The following is an 18,570-nucleotide window of genomic DNA, read 5'->3' as shown; positions in this document are numbered from 1 at the left end:
CATAAAATATTATTTTTTAAATAGGCTGTGTTTTATTGGATTACAGCAGACATCGATGATTTCTTAGAAAATAGTAAGCAGGACCTTGGTATAAGTACAGTATTTTTTTTTTGTCGGTATATGTTTTGACAATGACACCATAGCAGGAGCGGTACGTAAAGACTTTGTATCTGTCAACAAATTTGTTTCTACGGAGTTGAACTAGCACTACATCTATAAAGCCATTATGTATAAAGGCGGTTACTGATGTATATGTTCAGTTGCATGACAGAGTGAATGTACTAACAGGAGTATTAGGAGATTGTGTAGACATGTTTCTGGATTAGATATATAGTGATTCTTTACCAGTTCATAACTGTTTTTGCGTGTGTATCGTGTAGTTTTCTGTGTGTTTTTTTTTTTTTTTTTTTTTTTTAACCAGCAATGTTTTTGTCCATCTTTCCTTCTTAACAATCCACAAATGTCAGTTGGTCACAGAAGCGTGATCACATCAAGAGCAATGGTGAAGTGTCCGGAGAGTACAACAGCACCTCAGTCCAGTTATAAATGCGATTCGGTTCAAAAGGAGTCCATCTGACGAAAGGAAAAAAAAAAAAAAAAAACTGCAACGGAAGTTGAGAATGGTGGAACTGACTGAAGTATTGCCAATGGTTCTGTCGTGGTTCGCGGAGTCTCATTACAAAAATGTAGGACAAGCCACTGTACAGACCAGCCAGAGCACAAAAAAGAGTGGGGAAGGGGGGTGGGGGACAGTTCCTCCCATTATAAAATGTAACAAAATTCCCCCAAAACTTTACAAATCTGTAGCAATACAGAAAAATATATGTACAAGAACCCTTTTTTTAAAAGTAATAATGCAGCAGATCCAACTTTGGCACTCAACGAATCACTACCTTGTCAGTACTTCAGAAGCACTTACAGTGCATTTTCTGTAGCTCCGCTTTCATCCCAAATCAGTGTTTTGTTTATTTTACTTTTTTTTTCTTTAAAAAAAAAAAAAAAAAAAAAACACAACGCCCAACAATACTTGCAACGTTCCTACAGCATCCTGGAAACATTACGCGCAGGCTAAGATGGTGAGAGTGCAAGAGTGAAATCATTGGTTCCAAAAATACAATATTTAATATTCAACCTCTTTCTCTCTCCTTCCTTTCTCCTTTCTCCCTCTTCTGTGCAAATGACAGCGGCAACAATCGTCACCTGCAAGGGAGAAGAAATAGTACCATCATTAAAATTTTCACAGTTGGGAACACACATTCACAAGTGCCCTGATAATCCCAAAAGGGAATGAAACGGCTTTTCCTGTGCCAATAACTTTCAGACTGTTTCAAGCCCCGCCTGGTTACTAGGGCAGATCATGAAATGATTGGACGATTACAAAGTGTCAGATTAAAGTGTAAAGAAAGCAACTGTCCACTGTAACTAAAATATTTTTAAATAACATCTTGATATAAGATGAGCATTGTTAAAATTGAAGGAAAGTAAATATGCCTACAAGCAAAACTACTTTTATTAGGATGGTGCTTGTTGTTGTTCCAAAACATCAATATTATTCAGTTGTTTTGCTGGAGAGCACAAGTCATACACTTTAATGCAGTTGGATGCTTTCATCTGCAGTTCTCTCTCTATACCCATGAGGATTAACATCCTTATTTCAAAGTCTCTGTTGGTAAAGCACAGTACACAAGAAACTGTAGATCTATTTCAGTTTTGTTAAACAAAAAAAATCCAAACATCATGCGAGAATTCATTTATATTGGCAGTAATCTTTACCAGTAATCTGTAATGACAAATGTACTCTTGACCTGTACTTGTTACGTAATCTGGGAACAATCAAGCGCCTTTTATATTAACAGTGGATCATTTTATGTTTCATCACATAATTGACCAACCCAGCTGTTCCATTCACTAAAGCAATCACGGTCAAGTACTGGGCATGAGAGCCATAGAGAACATTGAAGGCCTGCATCTACAATTCCAAATTAACCATGTCTTTTACAACAAAACAGGAGGAAGGTGGCCTCCTTTTTCACAAGGTCTGATGCCAATTTTGGGATCTGCACACTTACCTCTTTAAAGTCTCTTCTCTTCTGGGGATTCCTTCGCCACCTAATCAGTGTCTGAGACCAGCTCTTGAGTCACTCCTCCAGCATTTCTTCTCATGGGATCCTGCACCCAGCTTCCACAATCCCCTCTCCCACCGCCATTTTGACCGCCGTTTCTACCTAGGTCTGGCATGCTGTGGCCCAGTGTGTTGGCAAACCATTCCTTGATCTCTTGGCTGTTGAATTTGGCACAATCCCTCAGCCCTGGAGTGTCATCCAGCACAGTTATCTTTGCTTCTTGACAACGCTGAATGACCTTGCTCCCACTGCGATCTGCAGTCAAAGGCAACCCCTGGCCATTCGGTCCGCTGCTGTGCGACTTATGGCTCAACTCCGGCCAGTCCAGAGTTCCGTTGCGGAGTTCAGACCGACTGTCTTTGAACCAGCGGACGATATCTGTACGAGCCAAGCCAATCTGGCTTTCCAGCATGTTGTACTCCTCAGGTGATGGCCACTGGGTTTGGACAAACACATCTTTTAGAAGTCCAAGAGATTTGCCATCCAGGTGCAGGGGGGAGCTGAGGGGCGCAATGATTGGACGGAGTGGGCTCATGGGTGGCCCTCCTGGCTTGTGTGCTCCATTAAGGGCCGCATTCTGTTTTTGTTGTTGTTGCTGCTGCTGCCTCTTCTCCAAAGCATCCAGCCTCTTTGCTCCCATGGAGTTGAGCAGGGCCTGTTCAAGGTTGTCTCGCAAGGCTCTGCGTTCAAGAAACCAGCTGTCAATCTCCTCCCTGGAGAGCCTGGTGACAGTGGCCAGGCTTTCCACTTCACCATGAGAGGGGAAGCTGTTTCTTTGAAAGCTCTCCTCCATGATCTTCAGCTGCTCAGTGGTCTTCCCCTTCACCCTCTCCAGAAGTGGAAACTGAGTAGGGACGGGCTTTGGCCTCTCCTTCGGCACCAAGTCGTTCTTCATGTGCAGAGAGCCATTGAGACAGCCCTGGTCACGGAGCCAACTCTTCACCTCACCCCGAGAGACGCCGTTAGCTTCCTTAATGTCTGAATGTCTGCTTTCCCCTTTCGGCTCTGCAGGCTGTTCTTTTGGCAGCCTGCTCTCCAGTGAAAATGTAGGGGCCAGTGGTAGTGTCTTACTAGGACCTCGTGCAGTCTGAATGATTGTTGGTCTTTTCATTTGAGGCACTGCCAGCGGAGGTGCCATAGGTAACTTCACATCAGAAGGCAAAAAAGTAGAAGGTAAGAATTTATCTTTGGGGATGACTGGAAGGGAAGGCGTGTGATTTTTAATCTGGGGTGCGACTACAGATCGTTTTATTTCCATGGAGAATGCAGGTGACATGGTGAGTCTTTCTTTGGGCAGCATTAGAGGAGGGGGCATGGGCAGCCTCTCTTTAGAGGCCACAAGAGGAAGAGCCACGGGTGGTTTTCCTTTCAGGGACACGATGGGGGCAACCATGGACCTCTTAATTTCAGGAACAAAAAACAGAGAAGACAGAGGTCTCTTGATCTCTGGAGGCACTGGGGGTGGTGCCATAGGCAGCCTTTCTTTCGGGGGAGGGGGTGGGGGTGCCATGGGTAATTTCTCTTTGGGGTCATCCGCAGGGGGCAACATAGCCCGCTTTACTTCTGCGGGCAAGGAAGGAGCAGCCAAAGGCCTTTTGAGAGACTGCACATGACTCACCGTTGTCACAGTAACAGAAGCTGATGTGAGGGACGTTCGATTTGCAGTGGTAGTCAGCATCTGGCCTGAATGTCTGAGGGCACTGCCAGAGGCCGTCTGTGCAAGGGACTGGATGCTTCTCGCCTGCTCTCTGAAAGAGTCAGGTAAAACTGTGAAGGTGTGGTGAACAGGTGGCATGGAGCCGTTGAACATCTTCTTACGGGCCTCCTCCACTTCTTCTGGTGACCAGGTGATTCCTTGTTTTAATCTCTGGGTGGTGAACCACACTTTGATTTGCTCCTCTGGGTGCTTGGAGGCAGCAGTTAACCAGGAGAGCTCAGCATGAGTAGGATAGGGGAACTTGTTGAAGGATGTGATTAGGATGGCATTATTGTCCAGCAAGGGATTGTATTTGGTGGTGTTCAGCGGAACAGCGATTTTTGGTACAGAGTTTAAGTTGGGGGGCCTCTGAAGTAAAGGCATAACATGTGAGAGTCCTTGCAGTATTGTCGGGTCAGGAATTAATACAGTGCCGTTCACGTTTACAGCAGTGATCTGATCCTTTGACATTAGGTTTTCTAAATGCTTCTGCAATTCGTTGCCTTGGCCAAAAATGTGCTTCTCCTCTGCTTTTGGCTTAGCAGCTTTCACTGTGGTTGATTTGCTTAGAGTGAAATCTGGAACACCACTCGCAGTTTCTGTGTCCTCATTGTCAAGGTCAACTGAATTGTGTACACCTTCGATTGTCTGTTCAAGAACAGTCTGGTTGTTGAGTTTGATTCTCTTAAACTTAAAGTTGCTCTGGCCAGGGTGGTACGTCTCGTTGTGCTCCGTGAGGGAGTCGAATTTCTTCGTGCTGAAGTTGCATACAGCGCATAAGTACAGTGGGTTGAGAATCACATTGGGGTGGGTCGTGTCCACATGCTCTTTGAAGTCACTCAGGTTCTGGGTTGAGAAAGGACAATACTTGCACTCGTAGCCTCCGTGCTGCTTCTGCTGGGGCTTCTGTGCTGGTTCCCTCAGCAGCTCTTCTTCCTCCTCCACCTCCTCCTCCTCCACGGTCTCCTTCTCCTGGGGCTGGATGCTCTGTTCCTCCAAAGGGGTGCTTGTTGGCCGCCTCCAGTCCTCCCGTTGGGAAGACGTGCACTCCACCAAGTCATCCGTTGGGGCCTCCTCGATTTCCGTCGCACCGGCCTCTTCGATGGTGTCGCTCACACGGATCATGCAGGGTGTGGAAGACTTCCTTCGGCTGGACATCGCTGCTGGAGTTTGGCTGGGGCTGATCAGGACACAGCCTGACAGGAGGGAGGGGCGTGGAGTGTATCCAGGTGGGATCTTGGAAGTGAAGTCCTGTTTGTGAGCAGGACTCGCACTCCTCTGTTGTCCTCAGTCGGCACTGGAATCTCCTGCTGACAGGGAACGTCAGCTGCAACAGGGGACTTCATGAGACTTCATTACAGACAGCGATGACCTGAGGAGAGGTAGCAGAAAAGAAAAAAAAAACTATTAGTAGAGACACCTTTATTTACCATGTCATGTGAAAAACAAAAGCCTTTTAAATAATAGTTTTAGTCAAAGCATTCCTGAGACTGTTCATTGGCAGAGCTTATAGACAAAACCATATGTAGAGTCTTGCCCTGTAATGCAGGAATGGTGTAACCATTGTGTTCACTATTACAGAGACTGAGAAAGGTCGTTGAGTTTGTTGGAAGGGAGTGCAAACATTCCATCGTGCTGGCCAATGCAACTCAGCAGAAGACCGAAGATTTATCAACAAGGTGCATAGCTTGATTTTGAATTAAGTACAAAATGAAAAAGAGAAAGGGGAGACTGCATGTTTTGAAAGACTTTGAATTGAAAACAGTAAAAGAAGACAAGAGGGAGGAGGAAAAGGAGAGAGAAAGAATACAAATCAACTATGGAAAATGACTGTGCAGACTCCCTGATTTTTTTTAGAGAGAGAAAGTGAGACAAGCACGAAGTACGAGTAGATCGAAGTGTCAGACAACACTGATGCTACGCCTCCTTGGAGAGCACAGTGCTGTTGAGGCTCACCTGTCTCTTTATGGGACTAGATCACGTACCATTACACTTGCCTGTCATGACCCCCGGCAGGCAAAGACCATTTCTCTTCTCTTACAAAAGCTAAGAGTATCAATATTCTCCTTCAGGTAACCGCCCTGATGTACTCTCATATTTTAATGTGAGTCAAAAATCCCTTTAAAATCAGTTTGCGTCTGACCAACAACTCGCCCAGCATCTAGTCAAGTATTCCCTGCACATAGATGGGTTTTATCATCGGAGAGGAACTGCGGAGAATATGTCCCTAATGAAGTGAAGTGACTGAAACGCCCTTTGAAGAAGCTGAAATCCTGTCTACATATTGAATGGCATTTCCAGCTGCCTAAAAAGACGGGCAGAAAAAAAAATGACAAACAGTTTTAATATCGATCTCTTCAGGCACACCCTCCATTAAATTAAACAGATTTGCCTTATTAAAAATGTAGACAAAAAAAAAATTAAGCTGGGCTTCATTTCCATGCTGTTGTTATGGCAACAGCAGAGACAGCGAGGTGCCCTTCTGTTACCTCGCCGCTGCATATTAACGATTTCTTCTCGCAGGTACTAATTAGGCAGGGCTGGCGGTGGCTGAGCCGAGTGGCACTGGGCGGACAGACGATGGCAGTGGGGACATCGGCAGACCCATCACACCGATCCGTTCCGCTTGATCCGCGATGCTCGCATGGGCAGGCCTCGTCGCGCCACGGCGGCGGGGCTCGGCTGATAAAACATGCATGAGCCTCCGTCTCGTGTCCTCAGCTCACTCCGAGCTCCGGTTCGGACGGCGAGGGAGGGGAGGAGAAACGCAGACGGCTTCACGTGCAGGGCAGCGATCCATCACGCAGCAGCGGAGGCAGCGGCAATAGGTTCTCTACTCTATACCCAGTCCCCACCACGCAAGAAAGAAAAGAAAAAGAAAGAAAAACCACACACACAAACATCCATTCTGATTCATGAAAACGACAGCAGTTGGAGCGTTTTCACATAAAAGCCTGTCAGAGCAGCGTAACCTACACTTGAAAGCCTGAAAGTTTCACTCTTCTTTTCTGGAGCACAGATGAGAGATATCCTGTTGGGGGAGGCTGATCACCCACAAGACAGCCCACTGAATGCTGTGCCGAAATTTTATATATTTAAATACATAGACGGCGATTTGGGCTGCTTCTGAAAGTTGTGAAAGGATCTGATAAAATGATAGGTTGGTCCTCTCCTGTGCCAAGTGAAGGAACAAACACAATGAATCACTCTGGATGATCAATGCACTGCACAGGGAGAAGAGACTGGGTAAAGCTCCCAAAGGGAGTCACTAGTGACTCACTCGGACATACGCATACAGTGAAAACACACACACACACACACACACACACACACACACACACACACACACACACACAGAGATATGCAGCGGGCCAAGGCCAGCAATGTATCCAGTCCCATTTAAAAGGAAGAGAAGGAAGGAAAAACGAAATGGGAAGGAATAGGTAGGATGATGGAAAAAGATACCAGGACAGATGAACACTGGGGACACCGAAGGAGCGGAATTTAGAAAAGAAGGGCGGAGAGAAATAACGAGGTAGAGACAGTGTGTCGGCAAACACATCAATCTAGCTTTATGCAAATTAGCGCCAGACACACAAATACGGACTGAGCAATTTAACACTTTCATTGCAACCCTTGTGCAACGTAAAACCATCAGCCTACAAATGCTTTTTTGATGGCAGATACAATGCAATTATCTTCCCATTTCTGATAAATGTTCAACTTGCTGGCTCCAAAGGCCTCATTCAGTCAGGGACATGAAGGACATGAAAGCGCTACCTTCTGAAAACCCACTCTTGCTAAAACAAAAGCTACAATTACAAGGACAGGTTTTGTGTTTTCGGTCTCCACAGAATGGGCAGCGAACTCATTCAAAAATATGATTTAAATTGAATGTTTGCATTCCCACAAAAAATGGATCATGTGGTTCCCCACTCCCGGTGGAGTTATTTTCATATCAAAAGGTGTTGAGTACTGCATAGTATCAGAGAGCTCTTTGTGGCATTGAACCCCACAGAGGGGTTTCCTCAAGCGTACGCACATGCGGGCCACAGCAAACGGATAAAGCTTGTTTCCTTTTTGCCTAAACGCTTTCTAACGAGCTGCTCTACTCCTGTCGTGATTTAGGAGAGAGAGAAAGAAAGAGAGAGAGAGAGAGAGAAAGAGAGAGAGAGAGGGAGAGGCCCAATCTCTTTTTTACCCCACCTCCAATAATAAAGCGCTCGGTCTCAATAGGGACGGCTGAATTTGAATGAGTGCAGAATTAATTTAAATCTCATCAAACCACCCTCTAATACCTTATCTGTTCTGCACGGAGACAACGGGCCGTAATCGCATTAAGGCCGTCTTTGGTGTTTGGTGAGGCTCTGTGGCTCAAGGCACCGAGGGGAGAGAGGAGGGCTGCTCCTGTTACCTTCTATGGCAGAAGACGAGAGGGGAGCTATGCAACGGGATGTTGTCGTTGGCCACTCCGGGACGAGCTCCTCCAATCCCATCTAAAGCGGTAAAGGAGAGCGGGCCAGTATATGGATACGAGGGTTTCATGGGGTGGGGGGGAGCTAAAATAATACGGTTGGCTACCCAGTGTTGGTTTTGTGCATAGCTGGAGGTGGGTTGGAGTATGGTGAGGCGGGGTGGTTGGTTGGTTGGAGTAAGGGCGGAGGGGAGCGGTGTGTAGATTTCATGGCAATTCACTGATGAGCTGTTAAGGCCTCCCCAAGGTTTGCAACACCTCAGAAATCAGTTTCCATTAAGGCAATTTCAAACTTAATGGCAGATTTGGGTCTGAGCTCCTGAGGAGAAAAACGCGCACGCCAGCGGAGCCCGCGTGCAGCGCAAACGAGTTGCCGTGGCAACAGCCACATGACAGGTACAATTTGTTACGTTTTCTCTCAGGTGCTTTGATGGCAAATGCTCGCCTCCCTCAGGTCTCTCGGAGTCGGGGTGTTTAGAAAGTGCCTCTCAAAACAACGAATTACACCAACTCCACAGTAACACAAACACTGAGCAACAGCAATTTGGCGTCAGAGAGAGAAAAAAAAAAGAGATTAAAAACAAAACAAAAACAACAAAAAAGAAGCTCATCAAACATAGCTGTCACCGTGTTTCCCCTTGTTTGATGGCATCGTGTAAAAGAGACCGCTTAGAGAAAGTTTTGCTTTGAAATAGCAAAGCATCTCACAGTACAACAGGCTCTAGAGACCCAAACTTGGACTGGACTCTTCAAAAAAAATCCCCCTAAAATATGAGCAGAGAAGGGGAATGAAGCCAGTGTCACCTCGCGCCCACCTGTGAACAGGGTTGGGGAGGAAGACGAGGGCACACCAGAGGGACCACAGTGTCCAGTCCACTCCAGTCCCGACTCCATCTTGTTTGATGAAAAGAAAGAAAAAAAAAAAGACCTCCACACATTAAAGACGTTTACTGACTGATGCCGGCCAAGCTAGGAAATTGTTTGGCTGCACATCCTGTGCTGCTTGTTTAAGCTCCGATTTGGAAAACGCCAATTTTTTTTTTCAAGCTTTCCCGCCTCACACCCCAGCAGACAAAGAGAGCATTGATCCATTTACATTGTGGTGAGCGTGGCTCATGGCGGCGAGGCTAAACAATGGCAGAGACGAGCAGAGAGACAGGCGCTGCTCTGACCGCCACTGACCGGAGAAGAAAGGCTAAAATAATAAACCTGAGGGATTCTGTACAGGGGGAAAATATAACATCCATATACACACACACACACACAGATAGACAGACAGACAGAGACACACACACTAACTCACTCACACACACTTACACAGAGAAAGTGATATAGAAGAGAACACAGCCCTGGGCTGGTTTAGTGATCTGGTTGTTAATAGTGGAGTGCTTTACTAACTGCTGGTAAAAACACAGTGATTATGTTCCTTGGAGTGGTGAATGTGACGCCGAGGGAACTGCATTAAAAGGCATGGGGCTGTCTGTTAAATCAATCTGTGCGTAGCCCAGCTGCCGTCGCGCGTGCGCGCACATACACACCCCGCTCTCTGTGGCTCAGCGTGTGGGATGTCCAGCAGGAACAGAACCCTGCCGAGTGGACTCCCATGGCTTACTTCCCAGAGAGTTCAGAGACGCAAGTTCCTACTGGCGAATCAGGGAGAGGGGAGAGGGAGTGGGAGGAGGTTGGAGACCGAGACTGGGAGAGAGGGAAAAGGGGAGGGAGGGAGTGGGAGGGGGAGAGAGAGAAGTAATGGGAAGAAGAGAGAGAGAGGGTGCCGCTGACCAGCGATAGAGAGATTTTGGAGGAGGGGTGTATTCGTGTTGCTATACTGTACACCAGTACTGCCTTCTGACGTGGCACAAGATGGGCCATTTGGCAAAGCCAAAATATGTAACCATAATACTGGTTCTACCGGTTTCAACAGCTGGCACACAACAGCCCCATCTTAACTGTAATAATATATGTCGCATGAGCCCCAGTCTTCTAGATTGTAGCCACATGCTTTTATAAATCAATACTTTAAAAAAATAAACCAAGTTGGAAAGACAAAGAATCCACAAAATAGCTACAAGCTATCGAACCTGGCAACCGAGTGTGAATACTGATTTAATTAAAGCAGTATGAGGAGGCCCATATTAAGAAGGGCTCTTTCTCCCAGAAAGTCTTATAATCTAGGTGCCTATCTGGTGCCTAGTCCCGATGTTCTCAGACATGAGGAGACAGTTTGCTGGTGCTCCTTGAAAAGTCCCTAACTAGACTAATGCGATGTTGAGGTGATAACATTCCTCATTTAGATGCACGCTTAACTTGGCTGACGTACACACACAAACTCCAAGCGCTGGCTGTCTGGACGACCCTCCCAGAGGCATCACATTGTGCTAGAACGTTACACACAGTGCCAGGGCGACCTGGGGAGAATTATGCATACTTTGCCATGCTGTTGGTCCCACGATGGACATAGATGTCGTGATGAAATGTTATGCGTCATGAAAGTCGCCTAGGGTGGCTTATTTCTAGAGTTTTTCACTCCCTGTCTGAGACAAGCTCAAAAGGCTGACAGGAGACAGCCTCTCACAGGCAGCTGAGTTGAGCGGACAAAATCTAAGTGATGGCCTACAGGAAGAAACTGTTTTTTCTTTTAAAGAAAAAGAGAGTATAGACAGAATACACTCTTCGAAGAAAACAGGGAGACAGTTGCAGGAAACCAGAAAGAGATGTTCACAGGGAGACTATTTAAGGGCATGAGAATCACAGCTTCCCTGCCTGTTTTGCTTGCTGTAACAGCAGATGCACCATACAGCACCTGGTTGTAGAAGTGATTCAGCACAAAATACATCAGAATGCAGAGCTCCGCACTGCAAGCTCCAAAAATGAAAAACACAGACGCTGAATTTACAATTGAATGCAATCAGACAGAAAACTTGCTTCACAGAGGCCAACATGCCTAGGCTCAACTTTGATTAGACAAGGGTCACCTCCCTTTGGCTCAGAGATCGATATCGGATGGAGGAGGGAGGGGGGCGTGAGCGGGAGAGAGGGGTAGACATTTTGTCTCTTCAAAAGACCCTGGGAGTCACGCTCCTCTGGCCCAAATCTCTGCCAGAGAGAGAGAGAGAGAGAGAGAGAGAGAGAGAGAGAGAGAGAGAGAGAGAAAGACAGAAAGAAAGAAAGACTGAAAGAAAGACAGAAAGAAAGAAATGGAGAGAAGAAAAAAAGAAACACACAAAAATCTCTGAGCGAGACAAATGAATTATGCCATTAGGCGTGACAGAAAGGGAAACTTCCCTTCGTGGAGCTACTCTCCAGACGAGGACCTACGCTGCTGAATGCAAGTGAGGATCAAAGACGAAACCACCACAGTGTAATGACCCCCAGTGCCACTCCACTGCACACACCACACACACACCTCCCAGATGGGTCCTGCTGCTACGGTAAAACACTTTTGATGATAAAAAAAAGAAAAAGAAAGCAAAAAAAAAAAAAAAAACCAAGAACGAATTTATTAACATGGAGAGGAATTCAGCTGAGGTCCAACCATAATATTGACTTGGGTGAAAGCGAGACCATGGGTGAATGGGGGGGGGGGGGGATTCAATGCTTCAGCAGCCTTCCCTAAGCACAGCAGAGCCTGGGTGTGGACCGGCAAGAATAACACACCACTGAACTTCTCCCCTAAGGTCATCACGCTGGAGTCGTCTGGAGGTGCGCTGTGGAGCACTGGGAGCACGAGAGGATGGGGGTCAAGGTTCAAGAGGGGGCATTCGATCTCACCAGCCCCGCTTTCCAAGTGAATAAAAAAAGGAGGCTTTACATGACTCATTCTGAGCGAGGAGCACAAGACCACACTCATCATGCGGTCCCCAATCAATTGAAATGCTCCCGACCTCAAAAACAGCCTCTCCCATTGCCCCTGAGCATGTTTAGGGATACTGAATTCACACGCTAGCTGGAGGAAAACAAATCATAACGACATGCAGTGTCCAGGAATTAGTTCCATCTCTGGCATCCGAGGGAGGCATTTTTAGGCAAAGTAACTTTACCCTTGCAACCATCTTGCATGCTCAATGAGTTTGTGCGTGCAAGTGTGCACCAATATCCCCCACCCCCTCCCACCGATGCTGTGAATAACACACATTCCTCATGCCCCCTCGGATCGCACTGGTCAGTATGGGCGTATCTCATGGCAACCCTGTGCTAGCCGCGGGCTCGGCCGCAGATTACATCAGTATTCCACATCACTCTCGCATCAAGGTTCCGCCACTGACCCCCAGCCAGCCACGACTGTCGCTCTAGAAAGGGAGGAGGGGAGACAACGAGGAGAGGAGAACAAGAGACAGGCGACGAGGAAAGGGAACAAGAGCAGAGAGGAAGACATGAAAAAGCATTACAAAGAAGAAGTGAGGAAAGGTCTTAGGCAAGCAGGAAAATGTGGAGAGGGGGCATTGGGAGAGATGGAGGGGAGACAGAGGAAGAATAGAAGAGCCAGGCGGAAGAGAGGAGCATCGGAGGAATGGAGTGAAGGAAGAAAGGGAGGAGAGGAGAGGAAGGGGCACAGGGGCCGAGTGTACTCACTGCACTTCCGCGGAGGGGAGGGGCTTCCCTGGGGGAAGGCCTCCTGTCTCGCTGCGGTTCCGGCTCCACTCTCCCGCTCGGCCCGCGCCCTCCCTCAACTGTCTGCTCCAGCAGCACTCTGGGTAGCCTCCTCTGGAATCTGAGACCAGACAAGAATGTCAGCAGGAAGGTGTGTGCTTGTGTGAGAGTGAGTGAGTGAGTGAGTGAGTGATGAGAGAGTGAGTGAGGAATGAGAGAGTGTGTGTGTGTGAGAGAATGGAGGAGTATGGATGTGTGTGAGAATGGAGGAGTATGGATGTGTGTGTGTGTGAGTGTGTGTGTGTGTGTGTGTGTGTACTAGACGGGATGGGGGGTGCAGAGTCAAAGCCCAAAAGAAGAGGAAAGAAAAAAAAAAACAGAGAGGGCCCTGAAACTGCACCGCTTTTGTGTTTGCCGAAAAAATAGAAGGTTGTTACCTTGGAAACCTGTGGTGGAAGAGAAAGGGGCTGTACAAATTGGGAAGGTTACTTGAATGACAACCACCACCTGTGATGGAGGCCAGTGTTTGGTTGTGTCTTATTTCTCTGAATGCACCATCATAGCTGTTCCCTGTGCCAACACTTCTTTTGCACAGCACTTTTTTTTTCTATAGGCACATACATGAACTACTGCCATGCAAGAAACTTTTACATGAAATGTCTCACTGGTCCCCGAGTCGGACATCAGCTCATTAAACTACTATATGGGGTAACAATTTGGGCCATTCTAGATTTAACCCACTTTAGTTTGGGTACCATTTCCATGATGATAGGTCAATAAAATCTCTTCCAGTAATGATACTCTGCAAATCTCTGTCTTCATTGAAAATTTACAACAGGACATGCATTCCGACAAAGGATTTGCTTAGGATAGCCTAATTTTAAGAGGCTTGCTGAGCTATGTGAATAATATCCAGCTCTTAAAATGGCAGAGGAGTTTCAAAAAGGCCCCCTGACTGATGGAGGGTATTACGATTCAATTACATAATATTATATAATACAGCACAACAATACATAATGCTTTTAGTTGGGAGCTACAGGGCTGTGAATTCCCTGGCAGCGGGACACATGAGGGAGAATCTCCTGCAGATGACATCACCGCTTAGGGCCACGGCAGAGGATTTCAAAAGTGCCTCATCCCTCGCCAGTGACCTCACACGCGACCACCTGGAGCAGCTGGTTTACTCGCCCCGCAGAACGGTGCGGAGACGAGCCGTGCACCAGGCTCTTGCCAATCCGCCGCCCGGCTAAAACATGGCTGTCACACCTCATTAGCTCGGTTAAAAGTGCGTCAGTGTTTCCAGCTGAAATATGGGCCTGACATGTCTGACAGGAATGTTATCGCACAAGTATGGAGGGCATGGAGGTGGTAGCTAGGTGCATAGGCATACAGTACTCCAAAATGGCCGACGTACTCTCTCTCTCTCTCCCTCTCTCATGACTGCAGTACCCTAATTTATGTCATATGACTATCTGCCAACCAGCACTGACTGCACACAGCTAACACCTCTCCTCTGAGAGGAGGACCCTAAAATGTCTGCCTGAACAGAACCAGGCCTTTCACAGCAAGGGCCAGGGCCATAGGCTACACAGAGCCACACACTATCAGCTGATAACAAACAACTCAAAAAGCTACGGTGAGAAGAAGCAGTGCCGGCGATTAGCCAAGTTAGATCCTCAGAACTCAAAAGAGTGTACCATGGCACAGAGGCAGCTGGTCAGGAGCAAACAAGCTCCAGGCTGCAGAGGAGTTTGTCTGCCAGAGCAACAGGTTTTACCTCGTCTTTTCTCATTTTCAGCCACACTGCAAAATCTACTTCTGGTAAAATATTTGCATATACTGTAGGAACAGCCGTGTGGTGTGAAGATCTATGGTATGATTTGGTGGCATCATATGATTTTGGCTCCACATTAAAAGAGCCTGCATTTGCATGCCATTTGATTGTAATCAATACTTTGACAGAGAGAGAGAGAGAGAGAGAAAAAAAAAAAAAAAAAAAAAAACGGGCAACGGACATATGGAAAAAGAGGCAAAAGTTATGTCCTTGACCAGCCAACCAACAATAACCTGGCCAGAGCTTATCTTAAATTAGTATGAGAAAGCAACAGCACTTCACTTCAGGTGCATCTAACACTTCTCACATCAGGATTTCTGTTCGGCCAATGTACAGAACAGACAGCACTAGTTCCTTTCCTGCATTCTCGCACTGGAATGTGTCCTTTGTGTTTTCTTTCAAACACCAAAATCCCATGCATGTTAGCTTCTAATTAGGAGGACTGTGACGCAGCATTATAGGCAGGTGGCTGTGAACCAAACTGCTTTCCCTGAGCTGCGGCTGGTGAGCGGTCTTATTGTGTGCGCATTCTCATTCTGTGGCTTTGGGGAGCACATTGTTTGTATTTGCGCCACATGACTTGCACATTTTGGCAAAAAAATGGCACCATTGCACAACAGTCCTCCAGAGCACATGTAAACGGTGAATTATGCAAGCAGGAAATTCAAATGAGATGCAGATGAATGAATTCCTTGAGTTTGGACCAAAGATTTCAAACCCTCTCCTCCTTTTCACAACAAAGTCAATGGTGGTTCATTTACTTGCATTAAGGAGTTTTTCCCCTTTACCAAATACCATACTTTCAAGCCGAAACATTTCTTTGAAACACCAAAGACTTCCTGCTTGGTAGGATGCTGCCAAAGCTGAACTGCCTAGACAAGTTCTCACGTACGCCATTTGCCAGATTCACAGACACAAACAAGTTCTCTACCGGTCTGATCTATATATATACACACACACACAAACACACATCCACACCCAACATACTGTGGAGCCATTATATACTTCCACTGAAAAAGAAATGTACACACACAGCTGGCAAACACACGCACACATGCACGCAGGCAGGCACACACACACACACCAGTTGTTGTCTGCCATAAACTACGAGCTGACGTCACCCTCTGCCATGAGTTCTCATGTAAAGGCCTGGGTCATCTGAGGACATGGAGAGGGCAGAATGACACACGTCTGTTCCCTTTTGACATCACACATCCATGACTCATTCCAAAGAAGAATCTCTCTCTTTTTTGTCCTTTTCCTTCACATCACCGCTTGCCAGAGGCTAAGGTAGACCAACATCGTGCAGTCTGCCACTTGCAATTCAAGCACTAGCATAGTTTATACATTGAATGCTTGTAGATGCAGAGATATATGACAGGATGTCACTCTACATACTTTGCCACACGGAGCTGATTAAGATCATCTGATGGTTTGTTGACTGAAAAAGACGCCTTACATTACAAACAAACAAACTGAATTAATATTTAGATGTAACGTATAGCTCAGCGTCTGGTTCAGTATAATAAAATGACGGACCCCATCACCCAGGACAGACATTTGGCGGGATAACAGCCTCTTATAAAAACCATGTGAAAAATAGGCGTTGCAGTGAACGTACAGACTGTTGATAGCATAGGTATATATATATCTGGTTAGGACTTACGTAGTTTAGTGGATAAACTGAATTCGAAATACATTCAAGCTAGCTGCAAGTGGATGGACTAAAGTAATAGGTATTGGATACCTTCCAATTCAGACAGAGAATATATGCATAAAAAGACCTAAAAGATAGAAAGGTCATTAAACCCGGCAATAGTTACATGTTATGATCAAAACGATTAACGTTATGGAGTAGTAACGTTACTTCTCTTCACCACTCCACCATAAAGTCCGCTTAGTCCAAATGCACATATGGCTAACTTTAAGTGAAGAGCAGTTTAAGGCTGAGGCATAATGACCTAATTAATCTCCAGCGTAATTTAATATATTAATGAGATTTAGTTAAAACTGATCATTAACTACAGCCATTACTAACGCTTAAAAAGGTGCCACCAAACCCCTTTTGGCTAACGCTGAGGACAACATAAATCTAACGTTCGTTGGCAATCGCACTCCGATATCAGACTCCATTTTACCACTAAATTGCCATTGAAACTAGTTAGAAAGCGGGGTGCCGCGGTAATGCCTCTGTTAAAAAATATCTGCGCAATCTTTCTGGCGAAGTCTTTACCGTGCATACAATCACTGTAGGAGTGGGACTCTGACCCACCAAACTGTTCATCTAAGAAAGACGAACTGGACTCGGTACATCTGACCACTTTAGGGGAAAGTAGCGAGTTGACGTTAGCTGAAACAAACTTTCTGTCATCAATGCACACCGTTATCCAACACCTGCGAGACGCAAATAACTTCGTCTGCAACAACTGTAGATCTTCACGTAGCAACATTAACAGTTCACGTTATATAAATGACAGCAGCTGACCATGCTAGCAGCTAACGTTAGCTAACGCCATGTTGAGAAGTAAGGCCGTATTCCCATTAATGTACATTGAACAACATGAAAACAGATAGCTAACTTAACATGTTAACATGCAACTAAGACCGCAAGTGACAAAGTAGCAATAGCGGCAAAGTGCAGTTCGGCCAGAGGGGGGCTAGTTAACGGGTTGGCTAGCAAGACGCTAACATTAAACTAAACTGAAATGCTGGCGACAACACGGTCCTGCCAGCGGATCCAGGTGTCTACTGGCTAATAGCGGAGGACAATAAAAGTTAACTGTTAACTGTATTTTATGTTGACATGGTCATATTAAAGTTACTTTACAGTGCATTTAATGAAAAATAGCGCGTCGTCTGCATAGTATACAGCTACTCTAAAAAGCGGAATGTCAAGGCTTGGCTTAGAGTTAGCAAGGTGATTTTGGTGGTACAGTAACGTTAGTGGAGACAGTGTGGCTGCGCGCGGCAATGATGGAAGAGTCGCTATCTAAAGACGCGAGCCAGGCAAGCCAGTCGGTTAGCTTGCTCGCTACCAGACGGTACAACTTCGCTTTACCCAATTGTTTTTGTCATAATGCTTTAAAAGACATACAATATAGAAGTTAAGCGAATCCTTACCAGTCGCCCGTGCCTCTGGTGCTGTAAGGACAAACTGAGGATAATTTCCACAAGAATGGAATTCTCATGAGGACCACTACTACGCATAAACAATTGGTAATCCTAAAGATTCTGGCGAAACCTAAAGACAACAGTAGAAAAAGTCGTCGTGCATGAGAGATCTACGACGAAAACCACATGATCATTTACGTCAGCATATATTTACATACGACACCAAAAGTATTTTCATTCAAGTACCAGAGAAATATAGGTTATTCATAAAACAAGAACGAGTCCAACTCACATAGAGGAACATAATTACCATGTTTCATTTGCAGATGGGGTAGAAGCTTTGGTCTTTACCTACTCCTTATATAAGTTGACGATTTATTGGAAATGTATTAATTCTCAAGTATTTGTTAATTTGTTATTATAGGCTACAATGTGATTTAATAATTATATAAGTCTAATTTCTGCTACCATCTATAGCCTAACCGATATGAGCCTCGTGCACGACATCTAGCCAGCATTTGTCTCTGTGCTCAACCAATGGCTTGCAATTAAGCAGATATAGTGGACTTTGAATATTGAAGAGATTTCTGATTCACATCTACAAACGCGGAAACGCAATTCCATACAGTGTGCATAGGCTATAGTGTAGGCTATAATAACGCAAACAGTGCTTAAACTGCTTCATATTTTTCGTCTGATGCATGTAGACATAAACCTGAATGATCTAAATCCAAATAAAGAC

General features: G+C 45.8%; 1 protein-coding gene across 3 annotated transcripts; it reads right to left on the bottom strand.

Moving 5' to 3' along the window:
* Nucleotides 1-345: 345 nt before the first annotated feature.
* On the bottom strand, nt 346-18,283 carry LOC121695754 (zinc fingers and homeoboxes protein 2-like). 3 transcript variants are annotated; one of them, XM_042076864.1, is made up of 4 exons: nt 18,139-18,283; nt 12,866-13,004; nt 2,070-5,191; nt 346-1,200 (listed from the first exon to the last, which is right to left on the bottom strand). In XM_042076864.1, exon 3 carries the CDS (start codon nt 4,975-4,977, stop codon nt 2,110-2,112), a length of 2,868 nt encoding a protein of 955 aa, XP_041932798.1. In that variant the 5' UTR covers nt 4,978-5,191; nt 12,866-13,004; nt 18,139-18,283; the 3' UTR covers nt 346-1,200; nt 2,070-2,109. The 3 variants fall into 3 exon arrangements, with proteins under 3 accessions (XP_041932798.1, XP_041932795.1, XP_041932796.1); XM_042076861.1 differs by lacking the exon at nt 18,139-18,283 and adding an exon at nt 17,838-18,019; XM_042076862.1 differs by lacking the exon at nt 18,139-18,283 and adding an exon at nt 13,321-15,322.
* Nucleotides 18,284-18,570: the final 287 nt, after the last annotated feature.

This window comes from Alosa sapidissima, chromosome 21 (assembly GCF_018492685.1).
Source record: "Alosa sapidissima isolate fAloSap1 chromosome 21, fAloSap1.pri, whole genome shotgun sequence".
Taxonomy (NCBI): Eukaryota; Metazoa; Chordata; class Actinopteri; order Clupeiformes; family Clupeidae; genus Alosa; species Alosa sapidissima.
This window is presented reverse-complemented; position numbering and strand designations above follow the sequence as displayed.

Excerpts from the sequence above, each read along its gene's own strand:
- LOC121695754 (XM_042076864.1), bottom strand. The coding sequence starts at position 4,977 with ATGTCCAGCCGAAGGAAGTCTTCCACACCCTGCATGATCCGTGTGAGC.